This window comes from Hemitrygon akajei, unplaced genomic scaffold (assembly GCF_048418815.1).
Source record: "Hemitrygon akajei unplaced genomic scaffold, sHemAka1.3 Scf000127, whole genome shotgun sequence".
Taxonomy (NCBI): Eukaryota; Metazoa; Chordata; class Chondrichthyes; order Myliobatiformes; family Dasyatidae; genus Hemitrygon; species Hemitrygon akajei.
Window position 1 is genome coordinate 994,693 of NW_027332013.1, and position 17,484 is coordinate 1,012,176.

Here is a 17,484-nt window from a genome sequence, read left to right on the forward strand (position 1 = left end):
CTTCACCTTCCTCTTGCTTTGCCTTGCCTCGCCTGGAGCCTTGTGTTGCCTCGCCTTGCCTCGCCTGGAGCCTTGCATTGCCCTGCAACCTGTGTCTGGAGCGTTGCCTTGCCTCTGCCTGGAACCTTGCCTTGCGTTTGCTTGCAGACTTGCCTCACCTCGTTTTGACTCTGCCTGGAGTCTTGCCTCGCCTCGCCTCGCCTAGTGTTGCTTCTGCCTGGAGCCTTACATCGCCTCGCTTCGCCTTGCTCTGCCTCTGCCTGGAACCTTGTCTCGTCTTGCCTCTGCCTGGAGCCTTGCGTTGCCTCGCCTCGCCTTGCCTTGCTCTGCCTCTGCCTGGAGTCTTGCATCGCCTCGCTTCGCCTTGCCTCTGCCTGGAGCCTTTCCTCGCCTCGCCTTGCCTTGCTCTGCCTCTGCCTAGAGCCTCTGCCTGGAACCTTGCCTCGCCTGTGTCTGGAGCCTTGCCTCGCCTCGCCTGTGTCTGGAGCCTTGCATCGCCTTGCCTCTGCCTGGAGCCTTTCATCGCCTCGCTTCGCCTCGCCTCTGCCTGGAGCCTTGTCTCGTCTTGCCTGTGTCGGGAGCCTTGCCCTGTTAGGAACTACTCTTTGTGTCCACAACTCCGCTAGGCAGGTCCGCCCGTTTGCCGCTACCTAGCTTTGGGAACCGTCTTGTCGTGTTCAGCGTTCTGTGTAATGAGTCCCGTCCTGTATCCAAGGAGGGGTCCCGTCCCGGCTCTGTGTTCTGTGTAATGACTCACGGGCCTACGTCCTGTATCCAAGGAGGGGCCTTGGTTTTCCTTGTCCCTGTCTCTCCCTCGGCTCTGTGTTTTGCGTCCCTGTCTCTTCCTCGACCAAGTCAAGGCTTTGGGATCTCGTACAGTCCCAGTCAGGTCCAAGGTCCTTTGCCTGTTCAAGCCACGGCGTTGTGTTCTCGTCTTGTCATGTGCCTCGCTCAGCCCAGGTGTACCTTGCCCAGCCCGGTGCTGGGGTTCCCTTGTCCTGTCCAGGAGTCTCACGTCCAGTCCTGTGACTTTCCTTGTCCTGTGGCCACGTCTTGTCCGAGCCTGGTTCTGGAGTCCGAGCCCGAGGCAAGACCCAGGTTCTGGGTCCTTGTCCAGTCTCTGGCTGGGAGTCCAAGCCCAGGCTCCCAGTTCCCAGTTCCATGTGCTGCTTCCGCTATCATCGTCAAGTCCCAGCCCAGGCCCGGAATCCTTGTCTCGTCCGGAGCCTGTGTCGTGTCCAGCGTCCTTTCTTTCCCACTGTCCTTGCTTCCTTCTTACGCCTAGTCCTGTTCCTGGTAGTTCAGTGCCTTTGGGTCCGGATGACAGGGTTAGTGAGGCTCCCAGGGCTTGACTAAATGATCTCCAAACTTGTGAGACGAATTGGGGAGCCCGGTCAGAAATAATGTCAGAGGGGTGCAGGCGGAAGACGTGATGGTCGAGAAGGTCGGCTGTTCTCCGAGCTGTAGGGAGTTTGGGAAGGGCTATGAAGTGCACCGCTCTGGAGAAGCCGTCCACCACGGTGAGTACGACAGTGTTCCCATCTGAAGGAGGTAGTCCCGTAACAAAATCCAGCGTGATGTGAGACCAGCGGCGGCTCGGGACAGGTAGGGGACGAAGCAATCCAGCAGGTGGTCGGTGGGAGGCTTTTCCACGGGTGCAAGCAGAACAGACAGAGACAAAGGAACGGGAGTGTCCAAGGAGGGCCAGCAGACATGTCTCTTCAGGAGGGACAGAGTCCGATCGATCCCGGGATGGCAGGCGAAACGAGACGTGTGCCCCCACTGGAGAACCTGAGATCGAACGGAATCGGGCACAAAGAGGAGATTGGAGGGTCCGTTGCCAGGGTCAGGTTGAGTCCGTTGGGCCTCTTTATTTATGGCCTCGATCTCCCAGGTGAGGGCAGCCACTGCACCGGATGGTGGAAGGATGGTCTCGGGGTTGGGAAGGCCCTCCTCGGAAATGTATTGACGGGAGAGAGCATCGGGCTTCCCGTTCTTAGACCCCGGACGATAGGTGAGTGTGAACCTGAACCGGCCAAAACATAATGCCCCGCGGGCTTGGCGGGAATTCGGGCGTTATGCGGTTTGGATGTATGCGAGGTTCTTGCGATCGCTCCAGATGATGAACCGATGTTCCGCTCCCTCCAGTCAGTGCCTCCACTCCTCCAAAGCGAGTTTGACCGCCAGTAACTCCCGGTTCCCTGCGTCGTAATTTCATTCGGCGGGAGACCGCTGGCGAGGAAAGAAGTCACAGGGATGAAGTTTCTGATCAGGACCTGAACTTCGGGAGAGAAGCGCTCCCTCCCCAGAGTCGGAGGCGTCGACATCCACAATGAATCGACAAGAGGGGTCTGGTTGGACCAGGATGGGAGCGGAGGTGACACGCCTCTTCAGCTCTGAGAACGCTGAGTCAGCTTCGGGGTCCCAATGGAAAGGGGTCCTAGGTGGGTAAGGGGCGCCGCCACCCGACCATACTCCCTGATGAACCGGCGACAGAAGTTCGCGAAGCCCAGAAATGGCTGGAGTTGCCTGCGTGTCGTGGGTCATGGCCGCTCCGCCACCGCCCGGATCCTCTCGGGATCCGCTCTCACTCGCCCGCTCTCGGTGATGTTCCCTCAGGAGATGAACTCACACTTCTCAGCTTTAACCAATCATCTGTTCTCCCTAAGCCTCTGTAGCAACTGACGGACATGAACTGGAAACTGCTGGAGAAGATTAGGATGTCATCCAGATAAACAGACACAAAACGGTTAATCAAGACTCTTAGGAAATCGTTAATCAGGGCTTGGAAGATCAGCGGGGGCATTGGTGAGGCCAAATGGCATGACCAGGAATTCTAAGTGGCCTAGAGCGGTGTTGAATGCCGTTTTCCACTCGTCTCCCTCCCTTATTCTGGCCAGATGGCAGGCGCTTCGTGGGTCCCACCTGGAGAAGATGGTGGCTCCGTGAAGTGGTTGGAAAGTGGAGTTTATGAGGGGCAGTGGATACTCGTTCTTTATGGTTTATGATTTGGGCCTCGCTAGTCGATGGGCGACGTAATGAACCAACCCTGTTCCACACAAAGAAGATCCCTGCGCCCGCCGGGGAGGATAAGGGTCGGTAAATGCCCGCCGCGGGAGATTCGCTGATGTAATCCTCCATTACTTCCCTCTCTGGTCAGGACATGTTATAGAGCCGACTGGTGGGGAGAGGAGCTCCGGGGAGGAGGTCAATAGCACAATCGTATGGTCGGAGTGGAGGCAGGGAAAGGGCCCGGTGCCTACTATACACTTGCCCCAGGTCGTGGTACTCCGCTGGAGCCCCGGACGTGTCAGGGGGTTCAGTGGCAGACGAGGTCGCGGTGGCTTTTACAGGGGAAAGGGCCGACTGTAGACAAGCGGAGTGACAAAACGGACTCTAGCCGGCTATCTTCCCAGTGGACCAATCAATGTGGGAGTTATGGCGACTTATCCAGGGGTACCCAATAACTATAGGAGCTTGAGGAGAGGAAATTAGGTGAAATTGTACCTGTTCCCGATGGTTCCCAGAGAGAACCAAAGACAGTAGTGGTGTTCAGTGAGTGACTCGGGCCAGACGTCTTCCGTCCAGTGCCCGGGCTTCCAGAGGGGTATTCAACGGCTCCCGAGGAATTCCGGCCCGGGAAGCTGTGACTTCATCCAACAGATTCCCCTCGGCACCGGAGTCCACCAAGGCGGACAGAGACAGGGGCTGTTGGTGGTAGTTTACAGTAGCTTGGATCTATAGTAGCACGAAAATGGCCAGTTCATTCTGTTACACGAAGCGACTGAGGAGAACCCAAGTGCAGGACTCAGGCACGGAGATTGAGTTGGGATGCTTGCGCAGACGTGAACTTTGAACAGCGAGCAGGAGGAATCTTGACACGGAGCTCTGATACGGAGTCTGGACACGGAGACGGGGTTTTCAGATAATATCTGGAGCTGAAATTGGGGCACGATAGGGGATTAACCATCGGGAGCCTGACAGCATGAACTGATTTAATAGTTGCTTTAAATATTTACTTAACCCCGGTTTTACAGCCCAGTCTGTCTCTCTTAAACCCGGAGGAAAACAAAATCGAGCGGCTAGAGGAACTGAGCGGGTCAGGCAGCATCTGTGGAGGGAAATGGAGAATCGACATTTCGGAATGAATGATCTCGACCTTGAAAGTCGATTGTACATTCCTCTCCACAGATTCTGCCTGACATAGAAACATAGAAACTAGGTGCAGGAGTAGACCATTCGGCCCTTCGAGCCTGCACCGCCATTCAGTATGATCATGACTGATCATCCAACTCAGAACCCTGTACCTGCTTTCTCTCCATACCCCCTGATCCCTTTAGCGACAAGGGCCATATCTAACTTCCTCTTAAATATAGCCAATGAACCAGCCTCAACTGTTTCCTGTGGCAGAGAATTCCACAGATTCACCACTCTCTGTGTGAAGAACTTTTTCCTCATCTCGGTCCTAAAAGGCTTCCTCTTTTTCTTTAAACTGTGACCCCTCGTTCTGGACTTCCCCAACATCGGAAACAATCTTCCTGCATCTAGCCTGTCCAATCCCTTTAGAATTTTATACGTTTCAATAAGATCCCCCCTCAATCTTCTAAATTCTAGTGAGTATAAGCCTAGTCGATCCAGTCTTTCTTCATATGAAAGTCCTGCCATCCCAGGAATCAATCTGGTGAACCTTCTTTGTACTCCCGCTATGGCAAGAATGTCTTTCCTCAGATTAGGGGACCAAAACTGCACACAATACTCTAGGTGCGGTCACACCAAGGCCTTGTCCAACTGCAGTAGAACCTCCCTGCTCCTATACTCAAATCTTTTTGCTATGAATGTCAACATACCATTTGCCCTTTTCACCGCCTGCTGTACCTGCATGCCCACCTTCAATGACTGGTGTACAATGACACCCAGGTCTCGTTGCACCTCCCCTTTTCCTAATTGGCCACCATTCAGATAATAATCTGTTTTCCTGTTCTTGCAACCAAAGTGGATATCTCACATTTATCCACATTAAATTGCATCTGCCATGAATTTGCCCACTCACCTAACCTATCTAAGTCACCCTGCATCCTCTTAGCATCCTCCTCAAAACTAACACCGCCGCCCAGCTTCGTGTCATCTGCAAACTAGGAGATGCTGCATTTAATTCCCTCGTCTAAATCATGAATATATATTGTAAACAACTGGGTTCCCAGCACTGAGCCTTGCGGTACCCCTCTAGTCACTGCTCAGTTTCTCTGGCATCATGTTTCCTACTCGAGATTCCAGCATCTGCAGTCTCTTGTGCCTCTCTTTTCAGAATGTGCCCCTTTCAGTCCTGCCTCAGACTGAACCAGGCTCTTCTGTCCGTTTTCATTTCTGTTCTGCTTCTTCTTTAGCCCATCACGCCACCGGGACACAGGCTCGGCAGATTCCTCTGCCTAGGGCCGTGATTTGATCGGGCCTGTGGCTTCCCTCTATCCACACGATTCAATCGTCTTCCAGGGGAACGTCCTTCCGATCCCAAGGATGAGGCCTTTAGAGATTTAGTTGACGTTTCTGTCGCACTGGGCTTTTACGAGATGGGGTTGTTAGAACCATGCCCAACACTCCTCCGTTCGTAGCCGGGCTTAGGCAGTCCATGGCCGAGTTTTCATTTCTGTTAGGAACTACTGAATGTGTTTCTGATCCCACGCTGATATGGAAATGGCCACAATTCTTTCCCACTGAACATACGGAGTGACATAATATTCATTCCACGAGTCTGCAGCGCGCGTAGTGGACAATCGCGGTACTGCAGGGGATCAGCAGCTCCCCGAAAGTGAAAGCATTCTGAATCAGGAAGTGCCGGGAGTTAACATGGCTTCGAAAAGAAAGGCCGAGAGTTGGACCGAGGAGGTAATTTGTCCCGTCTGCCTGAATTTCTTCACCGATCCGGTTATACTGGAGTGCGGACACAACTTCTGTCGCTCTTGTATCACACAGTGTTGGGAAAGGGAGGAGAGAAACTCCTGCCCGAAATGTAGAGAGGAGTTTGCTGACCGCACCCTCAGGGTGAATCGGGCCTTAGCAAATCTGGCTGAAAAAGCACGAAATATAAACCTGAATCCCAAAGGGAAGAGAAGTAAACTTCACTGCCAGAAACATGAGGAAGAACTGAAGCTGTTTTGTGAAACGGACAAGACACTGATCTGTGTGATCTGTGCGGTTGCGCTGGAACACAGACAGCACCGCTTCAGGCCGATTAAAGAAGCTGTTACACTCTACAAGGTAAAACTAACTCGAATTTGATTCTCACCCCATCGTCTATTGTCCACGACAAGAGCCTCCATAAACAACATATCATCCCCCCACCGTTCGCCATCTCCAATCGGATTCTACCACGAAGCACAGGCCCACTCCCACCCTCCACCACTACAACTCTCCGCGCTCTATAGGGATCGCTCTCTGCATAACTCCCTTTTATTCACTCGCTCCTCCCCACTGATCTCCCTCCTGACAGCGATACCTGCAAACGGGACAAGTGCTACACCTGACTCCTACAAACCCCTGCCTCACCACCATTCAGGGCTCCAAACAGCCCCAAATTCCCCCCCCCTCCCCGTTTCTTCCATGGTCGATTGTCCTTTCGTATTAGATTCCTTCTTCTCCAGCCCTGACCTCTTCCACCTGTCCCCTCTCTGCTTCTCACTTCATCACCCCGTTCCTCCTCACGTTGTCTCACCCGTCACCTGTCAGCTGGTTCTCGTCCCCAACCTTTTTATTCTGGCTTCTGTCCCATTCCTTCCCAGCCCTAATGAAGGGTCTTATCCCGAAACACCGACTGTTTATTTCCCCTGAATAGATGCTGCCTAACTCACTGAGTTCCTCCGGCATTTTGTGTGATAATCGGGTTGATCACCTGTTTCTTTTGATGCATCTTTGTTTCTATTTCCTTCACTCTCTGACTTCCAGGATCAGCTAAAATCTTCCTTGGACTCTCTCACAAAAAAGAAATCAGATTTCCAGGAAAAGCAGCAGCAACAGAAAGAGAAGATTTCCGGAGTTCGGGTGAGGCTTCCTGAGCGGAATTTCTGATATTACTGTCTAGTTTTGCTCCATTTAATGCAGAATAGCCGAGTACCGCAGCTACAGTGACCTGGGTTCGATCCTGACCTCTCCTGCCGTCTGTGTGGAGTTTGCATGCTCTCCCTGTGGCCATGACGGTTTTAGACATATCCCAAGAACATGCTGGTTAAATGGTTAATTACAATTAACCCTGTGAAGGTGAGGGAGAGTGTGTGTGAATCAGGTGGGAGTTAATGGGTCAATGAGGGAGAATAGGTTTCAGGAAAACTTAAGGGAATGGGGTTGATGGGAATTTCTCAGAAGTAGTATGGACCCCAATGGACCGAATGGTCACTTTTATGTCATAAGGAAATACAACACAGCAATGCAGTAAACTAATCTTCACCTTTCATTCGACAGAAACAGTCACACAGCGTTCAGTCCCACATCACATCCCAGTTTGCTGAACTGCGCCAGATTATCACTGAGAAAGAGCAGAGCTTACTCAGGGATCTCGGGGAGGAAGAGGCGAGGATTCTAAATCCAATGGAGAAAAATCTTCTTAAGATTCAAGAGAATATAAGGATTATTCAGGAGGAAATCTCAAAATTAAAGGAACAGATGGATCAGAAAGATGGTGTGATATTTCTCAAGGTGAGGGATTACATTTCAATTTATTTCTGTCAAATTGAACTAAGTGAACAGTGGTATATTTGAAATAAACACAGCACAGCGGCCAATTCTACCAAATCAATTACCGCTGCTGGTGACCTCACACAGAGTGTTCTCCTTGTATGATGAACCTCCAATCACTCCGCTAATGACATTCTAAATATCGGAGATTGATATTCGATCCTTTATCAGCAACATACAATATTTAAGCGATGAATTTTCTGCATAATTAATCATAAATTAAATTGCAATTAATCTGTCAACAAAAGATATGACATCTGCCGGCCCCAGGCTCAAAACAGCCCAGAACAAAGTACAAATACGTAACTTATTCCCTTCGCTTTTACCACGTCCCCACTCACCTGACTGGTTTTCGTAATAAACACGTAACACAGAATACAATGCAGACAGAAAACAGACGTGTTGCTCTTACACACAGCATTTACAAATAGCAGTAAACTGTTTCTCACCAGACAATTGATGCAACTATTCAGGGTTGTTGTTGTCCCAAAACTGGACTTCCACAACTTCTGTACATCCCAGGACAGAATGTAATCTTCTCTGAAATGGTTTACTCTGATCATAACACAGAGCTGCTGATTGTGTCCTTAATTACCACAATATCCTCTAAAACTCTCATTAACACCCAGTTCTAATCACAGGCTGTGAGTGTTTCTGGTGCGGTGGGTGTGAGGGTCTCTCTGTCAATCAGTGAGAACAAAGAATTTGACCCACACATCAGACTTATCCTCCATATCCGGTTTCCGTCAGATTAGGGAAACTTTACATGTTTCTTTAATTTTTCGTTTAAGTTTCACATTAGAAACGTAGAAATATAAACATTGAAAACTTACAGCACAATACAGGCCCTTCAGTCATCAGATTACGGAAACTTTCACTGTCTCTACTTTTTTGGATAAGTTTTACATGGGATTGTGTCCCATTTTCTGTCATGAGCAGGCCATTAGGTGCATCTTCTATCAATTTCCCTGGCCCCTCACGTGTTTATCCAGCCTCCCCATTACATTCAATCTCTGATGTTCCATTTCAACTACTCCTGTGGCACGGAGTTCCACATCCTCTTCACTAAATTTCTTGTGGGATTTATTAAAACCTCCTGGCATTTTATCTTTGGCTGAAGGTCTCCCCATAAATAGAAACATAGAAACAAAGAAAACCTGCAGCACAATACAGTCTCTTTGGCCCACAATGCTGTGTCGAACATCTACTGACTTTAGAAATTACCTCGAGTTACCCATAGCTCTCTATTTTTCCAAGCTCCATGTACCTGTGTAGGAGTCTTGTGAAAGACCCTATCGCATCCGCCTTCACCTTCGTTGCCGGCAGCTCATTCCACCCATTCCAAAACACTTACCCGACATCTCCTCCGTACTACTTCCAAGCACCTGTGTCCTCTCGTGTTCGCCATAATGAGGTACTTTTTCCACCTTCATGCAATCAAATCCATCACTAATCTTAAATTGTTCCATCTTATCATTCTGACGCCTTATCCAGATGGTAATGCACAGCCTGTCCTGTCTTTCCTGTAAGTTTCATCCTCTCAGTAATGGTCTAACTTTCAGAAACTTTCCCTGTAATTTACCCCGTGGTTCTGTATTGCTGGTGTGTGTTTGTGACTGTGGGAGAGGGAATTTTCAACATCTTGTAATGATTTGGATGAAATTCAAGATGTGGACAGTAAGTCCAAGTCTAATCAGATTTGTGTTTTTATTTATTTCAGGAGGAAGCTCGTCAGAACAGGAGGTAGGACATGCTCTTTACTGAAACCCTGTATGGATTTGTAAAATAGTTCAAAATTCCAGTTTATCACCAGCAGTTTAATATTTACAGAATCAGTGATGATGTCCAGGAATTGTCAGTGACAGATGAGGCACTACCAGTTGAAAAATTCGATCACCTCTATTTGTTGAACACAGTGCTGAGAGAAACATTTGATGCTATTAACCGAGGTAAAACTTACAAAGATTCATTTTTACTTATTTATGAGACACAATTAAGTTATAAGTTGATGCAAGGATTGGCTGTGATAATGGACTGAAGGGGAACTGAAGTTTATTTCACATCAACCCCACCGACTGGGAGGCATCACTATCACATGGTCAGCTGGAGATGTCAGACCCCTGAACACACCAGCACAGGGCCACAATACAACCAATACACGGGACTGGCAAATGAACCACTGTGTCCTGATTCCAGACACACTGCACTAACACGCCAAGACATGAATTTGAATCCTACCACAGGAGCTATGAATTTAATACCGACTTGATGATATTGTAGGAATAAAAGCGGGTATCAGTGTGGTGACGGGGATTGTCAGGAAAATACACAAGTCCTTCGTGCGCTGTGAGTGCAGACTCTGACTGACACAGGGCTTCACCCCACCCCCTCCTGAACCCGCAACCCTCACTGATGTTAGATGGAGAAGTGGGGAGCTGTAGTGACAAGGGACGGAATTGTCAGGGGAACAGACAGGGGAATCTGTGGATGTGAAGGGGACACCCGAATGGTATGTTGCCTCCTAGGTGCCAGGGTCAGGGATGTCTCAGATCGTGTCTGCAGCATTTTGGAGAGTGAGGGTAAACAGCCAGATATTCTGGTACATTTTGAGACCAATTATACAGGAAGTAAAAGCAAAGAGGTCCTGAAAATAGAATTTGGAGAGCTTGGTGGAAAGTTCAGAAGCAGTACCTCCAGGGTTGTAATTTCTGGATTGCTGCCTGTGCCACGTGCTGGTGAGGGTAGAAACAAGACAATTTGGCAGATTAAAGCGTGGCTGAGAAGCTGGTGCAGGGGGCATGTTTTCAGATTCTTGGATCATTCGGATCTCTTCCGGAGGAGGAATGACCTGATTAAAAAGGATGGGTTGCACCTGGAGCTGAGCGAGAAAAATATTTTCACAGAGAGGTTTGATAGAGCTGTTGGAGAGGGTTTAAACTCATTTGGTGGTGGGGTAGGGTTGGGAACTGGAGTGAAGGGCTAGGACTGATAGTAAAAATGCAAAGGTCGCGTGCAGTCAGACTGTCAGGTAGGGCGGACAAATGAAAAGAGAATTTGCAGCCAGCAGGGTGAGTATCAGTGCATTAGGGATGCAGAATTAAAAAGGGTAGCAGATACAGTACAGAAAGTGTTATATCTCAATGCATGGAGTATGAGAAATAAGGTGGATGATCTTGTTGCACTATTACCGATTTCAGGTATGATGTTGTGGCCATCACGGAAACGTGGCTGAAGGACGGTTGTAGTTGGGAGCTGAATGTTCAAGGTTACACAATGTATCGGAGGAAGGAAGGAAGGCTGATGGGGTGGTGTGGCTCTGCTGGTAAATCAGCAGCAAGATGTGACATAGGATTAGAAGATGTTGAATCTTGCGGGTTGAGATAAGGAACTGCAAAAGTAAAAATGCCACTGACACCAGTCATATACAGGCCTCCCAACAGTCAGAGGGATGTGGGCCACTGATTACAACTGGATATAGAAAAGGCTAATGAAAAGGACAATGTTATGATAATCATGGGAGATTTCAACATGCAGGTCAATTGGGAAAATCAAGTTGGTAAAGGATCTCAAGAGAGTGAGTTTGTTGAATGCAATGTGATGGATTTCTAGAGCAGTTTGTCGTTGAGCCTACTCGGGGAACAGCTCTACTGGATTGGGTGTTATGTATTGAACCAGAGGTGAGTAGTTAAAAGAACCCTTAGGAAGCAGTGCTCACAACATGACTGAGTTCAACTTGAAATCTGATAAGGAGAAGTGAAGTCTGACATTGTAGTATTTCAGAGAAGTGAAAGAAATTACAGTGGTCTGAGAGAGGAGTTGGCCAAAGCAAATTGGAAGGAGATGCTGGCAGGGATGAGAGCAGAGCAGAAATGGTATCAGTTTCTGGGAAAGTGAGAAAGGTGAAGGATAGATGTATTCCAAAAACAAATAAATACTAAAATGGCAAAATAGTAAAACCGTGGCTGACAAGGGAAGACAAGTTAATGCAAAGGCAAAAGAGAGGGGATACAACTAAACAAAAATTAGTAGGAAGACTGAGGATTGGGAAGCTTTTAAATATCTACAGAGAGAAACTAAAAGGATGATTGGGTGGGAAAAAATAAACAAGAAATTGATTTGAATTTAATTGACTTTATTACTTACATCCTTCATATACATGAGGATGAAAAATCTTTACGTTACGTCTCCATGTAAATGTGCAATGTGCAAATTATAGTAATTTATGATGAATTATATGTATAACATGCTGGTCAATATAACATAGAAATACAGATGTGTCATCATGAGTTAATCAGTCTGCTGGCCTGGTTGAAGAGGCTGTACTCGGAGCCTGTTGCTCCTGGCCTTTAAGCTGTGGTAGCGTATCCCGGATGGTAGCAACTCATACAGTTTCTGGTTGGGCTGACTCAGGTCTCCAATGATCCCTCAGGCCCTTTTTACACACCTGTCTTTGTAAAACAAGTTAGCAAACAATATCAAATTGTTTTTCAAATATTGTAAAAAAAGAAAACACAGATGAGAGTGGATATAAGACAGCTAGAAAATAAGGCTGGATATATAACAACGCGGGATAAAGAGATGGCAGATAAACCAAATATTTTGCATCAGTCTTCACTGTGGAAGACACGAGCGCTGTGCCCGGTGTTGAAGAGTGCGAGGGAAGGGAAGTGAGTGCAGTTACTGTTACAAGGAAGAAGGTGCTCAAAAAGCTGAAAGACCTAAAGGTACATAAGTCACCCGGACCAGTTGAACACCCTAGTGTTCTGAAAGAGGTTGCAGTAGACATTGTGGAGGCATTTCAAATGATCTTTCAAAAATCACTGGTGCCAGACGACTGAAAAATTGCAAATGTCACTTAACTCTTTAAGTAAGGAGGAAGGCAACAGAAAGGAAATTATAGACCAGTTAGCCTCACCTCTGTGGTTGTGAAGAAGGTGATGTCAATTGTTAATTATGAGGTTTTGGAATACTTGGTGACACTGTATAAGATAGAATAAGTCAGCATGGCTTCATTAAGGGAATATCCTGCCTGACAAACCTGTTCGCAATCTTTGAGATTACAAGCAGGATAGATAAAGGGGATGTAGTGGATGTTGTATATTTGGAATCTCGGAAGGCCTTTGAGAATGTGCCACACATGAAGGTGGTAACCAAGTTAAGAGGCCAAGGTATTACAGAAAAGTTACAGGCATGGTTAGAACATTGGAGATTGGTAGGAAACAGCGAATGAGAGTAAAGGGATCCTTTTCTGGTTGGCTGCCAGTGACTCGTGTTCGACAGGGGTCAATGTTAGGACACCTTGATTTTATGCTGTATATCAAGATTTTGCTGATGGAATAGACGATAAGATATAGGAGCAGAAGTAGGCCATTTGGGCCATCGAGTCTGCTCCACCATTCAGTCATGGGCAGATCCAATTCTTCCAGTCATCCCCACTCCCCTGCTTTCACCCCATACCCTTTGATGCCCTGGCTAATCAAGAACATATCTATCTCTGCCTTAAACATAACTTGGCCTTAACAGCCAGTTCTGTCAACAAATTCCACAGATTTTCCACACACTGACTAAAATAATTTCTCCACATCTCAGTTTTAAAAGGACGTCCTTCAATCATGAAGTCATACCCTCTTGTTCTAGAGTAGATGGCTTTGTTTCCAAGTTTGCAGAAGATACGAAGATTGGTGGAGGAGCCGGTAGTGTTGAGGAAACAGTTAGGCTGGACAAGGACTTGAATGAGGAGAATGGGAAGGAAAGTGGCAAGTAATATACAATGTTGTAAAATGCATGGCCATGCACTGTGGTCGTAGAAATAATGTGCAGATTTATTATTCAGATGGGGAGAAAACCCAAAAAGCTGAGATGAAAAGGGACTTAGCAGTCATTCTGCAGAATACCCTAAAGGTTAACTTGCAGGTAGAGCCAGTGGTGAGGAAGGCAAATCCAATGTTAGCATTCTGTTCAAGGGGTTTATATAGCATTCAATTCAAGAGCAGGGATGTGATGCTGAGGCTTTATAAGGCAGTGGTGAGGCCTCACCTTGAGTATTGTGAACAGTTTTGGGCTCCTCATCTAAGAAAAGATGTGCTGGCATTGCAGAAGGTTCATTTCATAAGGATGATTCCAGGAATGAAAGGGCTATCGTCCAAAAAAGGCTTTGATAGCTCTGTGTCTGTACTCGCTGGAATTTAGAAAGATGAGGGGGGGGGGGGATCTCATTGAAACCTTTCGAATGTTGAAAGTCCTAGACAGAGTAGATGTGGAAAGGATGTTTCCCCTGGTGGTGGAGTTTAGGACAAGAGGGCACAGCCTCAAAATACAGGGGGATCTATTTAAAACAGATGTGAAAAAATTTGAGCCAGCGGCTGGTGAACTTCTGGCCCATTTGTGTGTGTTTGCCCCCCCCCATCCCTCTAACCATTTCCCATCTGTGTACCTGCCCAAATTTATATTAAAATATTTTATTTTTACCTGTTTCTACAGCGGCTGAGGGCAAATTCAATTTACCAACCTCCCTCTCTCTGAGAATGTTACCCGATAGACCACTGAGAAAAATTTCCCATTTCAATTTCAATCTGAGGCCTCTGGTTCTGTACTCCCATTTCTTTGAAAAAGAAACGTTATTTAAGCTCCTAATTAATTATTTACCTCGATAAGGGGTCACACCTGAACATCCTACACTACAGCTGAATAGCCGAAGCTTATCCACTCTCTGCTTTTAACCCAAGCCCCCAGTCCTGGTAACATCCTCCTGAAGCCTCCTGTCCAGTGTAATGACATCCTCCCCATATTCGGGAACCGGAAATGCAGACAATGCTCCAAGTGTGGTCTATCATCGACATCAAAGGCCTTGCTGAATTTCATGTGGACAGTGTGGAATAGGCTGATGAATACAGGAGTGAAGGTGTTTTTTTAGATTGGGACAAGAAGGGCGGCGTGGGAGCTAAATTCTGAAGGAAGGCAGTTCTGTAAAAAACTTTGCGTACAAGAACGGCGAGACTGCTCAGGACAGTGCCGAGAGTTTAAAAAGATGACCACCCTATACAGAGGGCAGCGGAGTGGGTGGCAGCAGAGTGTAGGGCTTTGGCTCAACGGGCTTAGGCGGTAACGGGAAGAGGCGAGAGCGAGGCACCGACTCTTTTTCTCCCCTTGGCAAATCGGCCTGGACGGACGGGGGAACAGCAGGGCACATTAGCTAACGGTTTAGAAAGTTCGTGTGCTTGGCGAAGTAAGTGGGTGAGTAGACCTATCTTTCTTTGTTTCATTCCTGTAGAATTAGGTAGCATGTCTGCAGGGTTAGTGCTTTGTTCAGGGTGTCAGATGTGGGAATCCTGGGAGACCTCCAGCCTCCCTGATAGCCACATCTGCACCAGGTGAACCGAGATTCAGCTCCTCGGAGACCGTGTTAGGGATCTGGAGCTGCAGCTTGATGACCTACAGCTTATTAGAGAAAATGAAGAGGTGATAGACAGGAGCTACAGGGAGGTAGTCATCCCTAGGCTACAGGGGTCAGAAAACTGGGTGACTGTCAGGAGAGGGAAGGGAAATGCCCGGATAGTGGAGAGCACCCCTGTGGCTGCCCCCCTCAGCAACAAGTATATCGTTTCGGATGCTGTTGAGGGGGATGACCTGACAGGGGACGGCCACGGGGACCGGGTCTCTGGCACTGAGCCTGGCGCTGTTGTGCAGGAGGGAGAAGAGGAATGCGGTAGTCATAGGGGATTCCATAGTCAGGGGAACAGACAGGAGATTCTGTGAGCCTGGTAGAGATACCCGCATGGTGTGCTGCCTCCCAGGTGCCAGGATACGGGGTGTCTCGGTTCGGGTCCATGATATCCTGAAGGGAGAGGGCGAGCAGCCAGCTGTCTTGGTACATGTTGGTACCAATGACATAGAGAGGAAAAGGGAGGAGGTCCTGAAGAGAGATTTCCGGGAATTGGGAATGAAGCTGAGAAGCAGGACCTCCAGGATAGTAATCTCAGGATTGATACCTGTGCCACGTGCTAGCGAGGGCAAGAATAGTAGGATCAGGCAGATGAATGCGTGGCTGAGAGACTGGTGCAGGGGGCAGGGCTTCAGATTCTTGGATCATTGGGATCTCTTCTGGGGGAAGTATTACCTGTTCAAAAAGGACGGGTTACACCTGAACCCGAAGGGGATCAATATCGTAGTGGGAATGTTTAATAGAGCTGTTAGGGAGGGTTTAAACTAATTTGGCAGGGGGATGGTCAACCGGAATGATAGAGCGGCGGAGGAGGAAAACAAATAAATCTAAGATAGTGAGCAGTAAAGATGTCAGGAAGGACAGGCAGGTGATGGGGCAAATTTGCAGCCAATGGGATGAGTTGCAGTGCAATCAAAACAAAAAGTACCAAATACTGGACTTAAGGTGTTATACTTAAATACACACAGCATAAGGAATAAGGTGGATGATCTTGTTGTACAGCTAAAGATTGGCAGCTATAATTTTGTGGCCATCACTGAGACGTGGCTAAAGGATGCATGTCTCTGAGAGCTGAACGTCCAAGGATACACGGTGTATCGGAAGGATAGGCAGGTAGGCAGAGGGGGTGGCATGGCTTTATAGGTAAGAAATTATATTAAATCATTAGAAAGAGGTGACGTAGGATCGGAAGAATCTTTCTGGGCTGAGCTAAGAAATCGCAGGGGTAAAAGGACCCTGATGGCAGTTATATACTGGCCTCCTAACAGCTGCAGTGAGGTGGACTACAAATTACAACAGGAAATAGAAAAGGCTTGCCAGAAGGGCAGTGTTATGATAATTGTGGGGGATTTTAACATGCGAGTGGATTGGGAAAATCAGTTCGACACTGGATCTCAAGAGAGAGAATTTGTAGAATGTCTACGAGATGGCTTTTCAGAACAGCTTGTTGTTCAGCCCACTAGGGGATCAGAGGTACTGGATTGGATATTGTGTAATGAACCAGAGGTGATTAGAGAGATTGAGGTGACGGAACCGTTAGGAGGCAGTGATCGTAACATGATTGAGTTCGCTGTGAAATTTGAGAAAGAGAGGCCGAAATCCGATGTGTCGGTATTGCAGTGGAGTAAAGGAAATTACAGTGGCGTGCGAGAGTAACTGGCCAAATTTGACTGGAAAGGTACACTAGCGGGAGGACTGTAGAGCAGCAGTGGCTGGAGTTTATGCGAGAAGTGAGGAATGTGCAAGACAGATATATTCCAAAAAAGAAGAAATTTTCGAATGGAAAAAGGTTGCGACCGTGGCTGACAAGAGAAGTCAAAGCCAAAGTAAAAGCAAGAGGGCATTCAAGGAAGCAAAAAATAGTGGGAAGACAGAGGATTGGGAAGTTTTTAAAAGCTTACAAAAGGAAACTAAGAGGGCCATTAAGAGGGAAAAGATGAACTATAAAAAGAAGCTGGCAAATAATATCAAATAAGATACTAAAAGCTTTTTCAAGTATATAAAGAGTAAAAAAACAGGTGAGAGTGGATATTGGACCGATAGAAAATGATGCTGGAGAAATTGTAATGGGAGATAAGGAGATGGCTGAGGAACTGAACGAGTATTTGCATTAGTCCTCACTGAGGAAGATATCAGCAGCATACCGGACACTCAGGGGTGTCAGGGAAGAGAAGTGTGCGCAGTCACAATTACGACAGAGAAAGTACTCAGGAAGCTGAATAGTCTAAGGGTAGATAAATCTCCAGGACCAGCTGTAATGCCCCCTTGTGTTTTGAAGGAAGTAGCTGTGGAGATCGCGGAGGCATTAGCAATGATTG

The 17,484-nt window shown here is 47.6% G+C and overlaps 1 protein-coding gene across 1 annotated transcript in view; it reads left to right on the plus strand.

The window, feature by feature from the left end:
• The first annotated feature begins 1,432 nt into the window (after positions 1–1,432).
• LOC140723701 (zinc-binding protein A33-like) overlaps positions 1,433–17,484 on the plus strand; it is a 187,425-nt gene continuing 171,373 nt past the window's right edge. The window contains exons 1-5 of the mRNA XM_073038257.1: positions 1,433–1,520; positions 6,101–6,255; positions 6,940–7,035; positions 7,453–7,686; positions 9,446–9,468. Coding sequence (XP_072894358.1) covers positions 1,433–1,520; positions 6,101–6,255; positions 6,940–7,035; positions 7,453–7,686; positions 9,446–9,468 — 596 coding nt within the window. The remainder of the gene's footprint in view (positions 1,521–6,100; positions 6,256–6,939; positions 7,036–7,452; positions 7,687–9,445; positions 9,469–17,484) is intronic.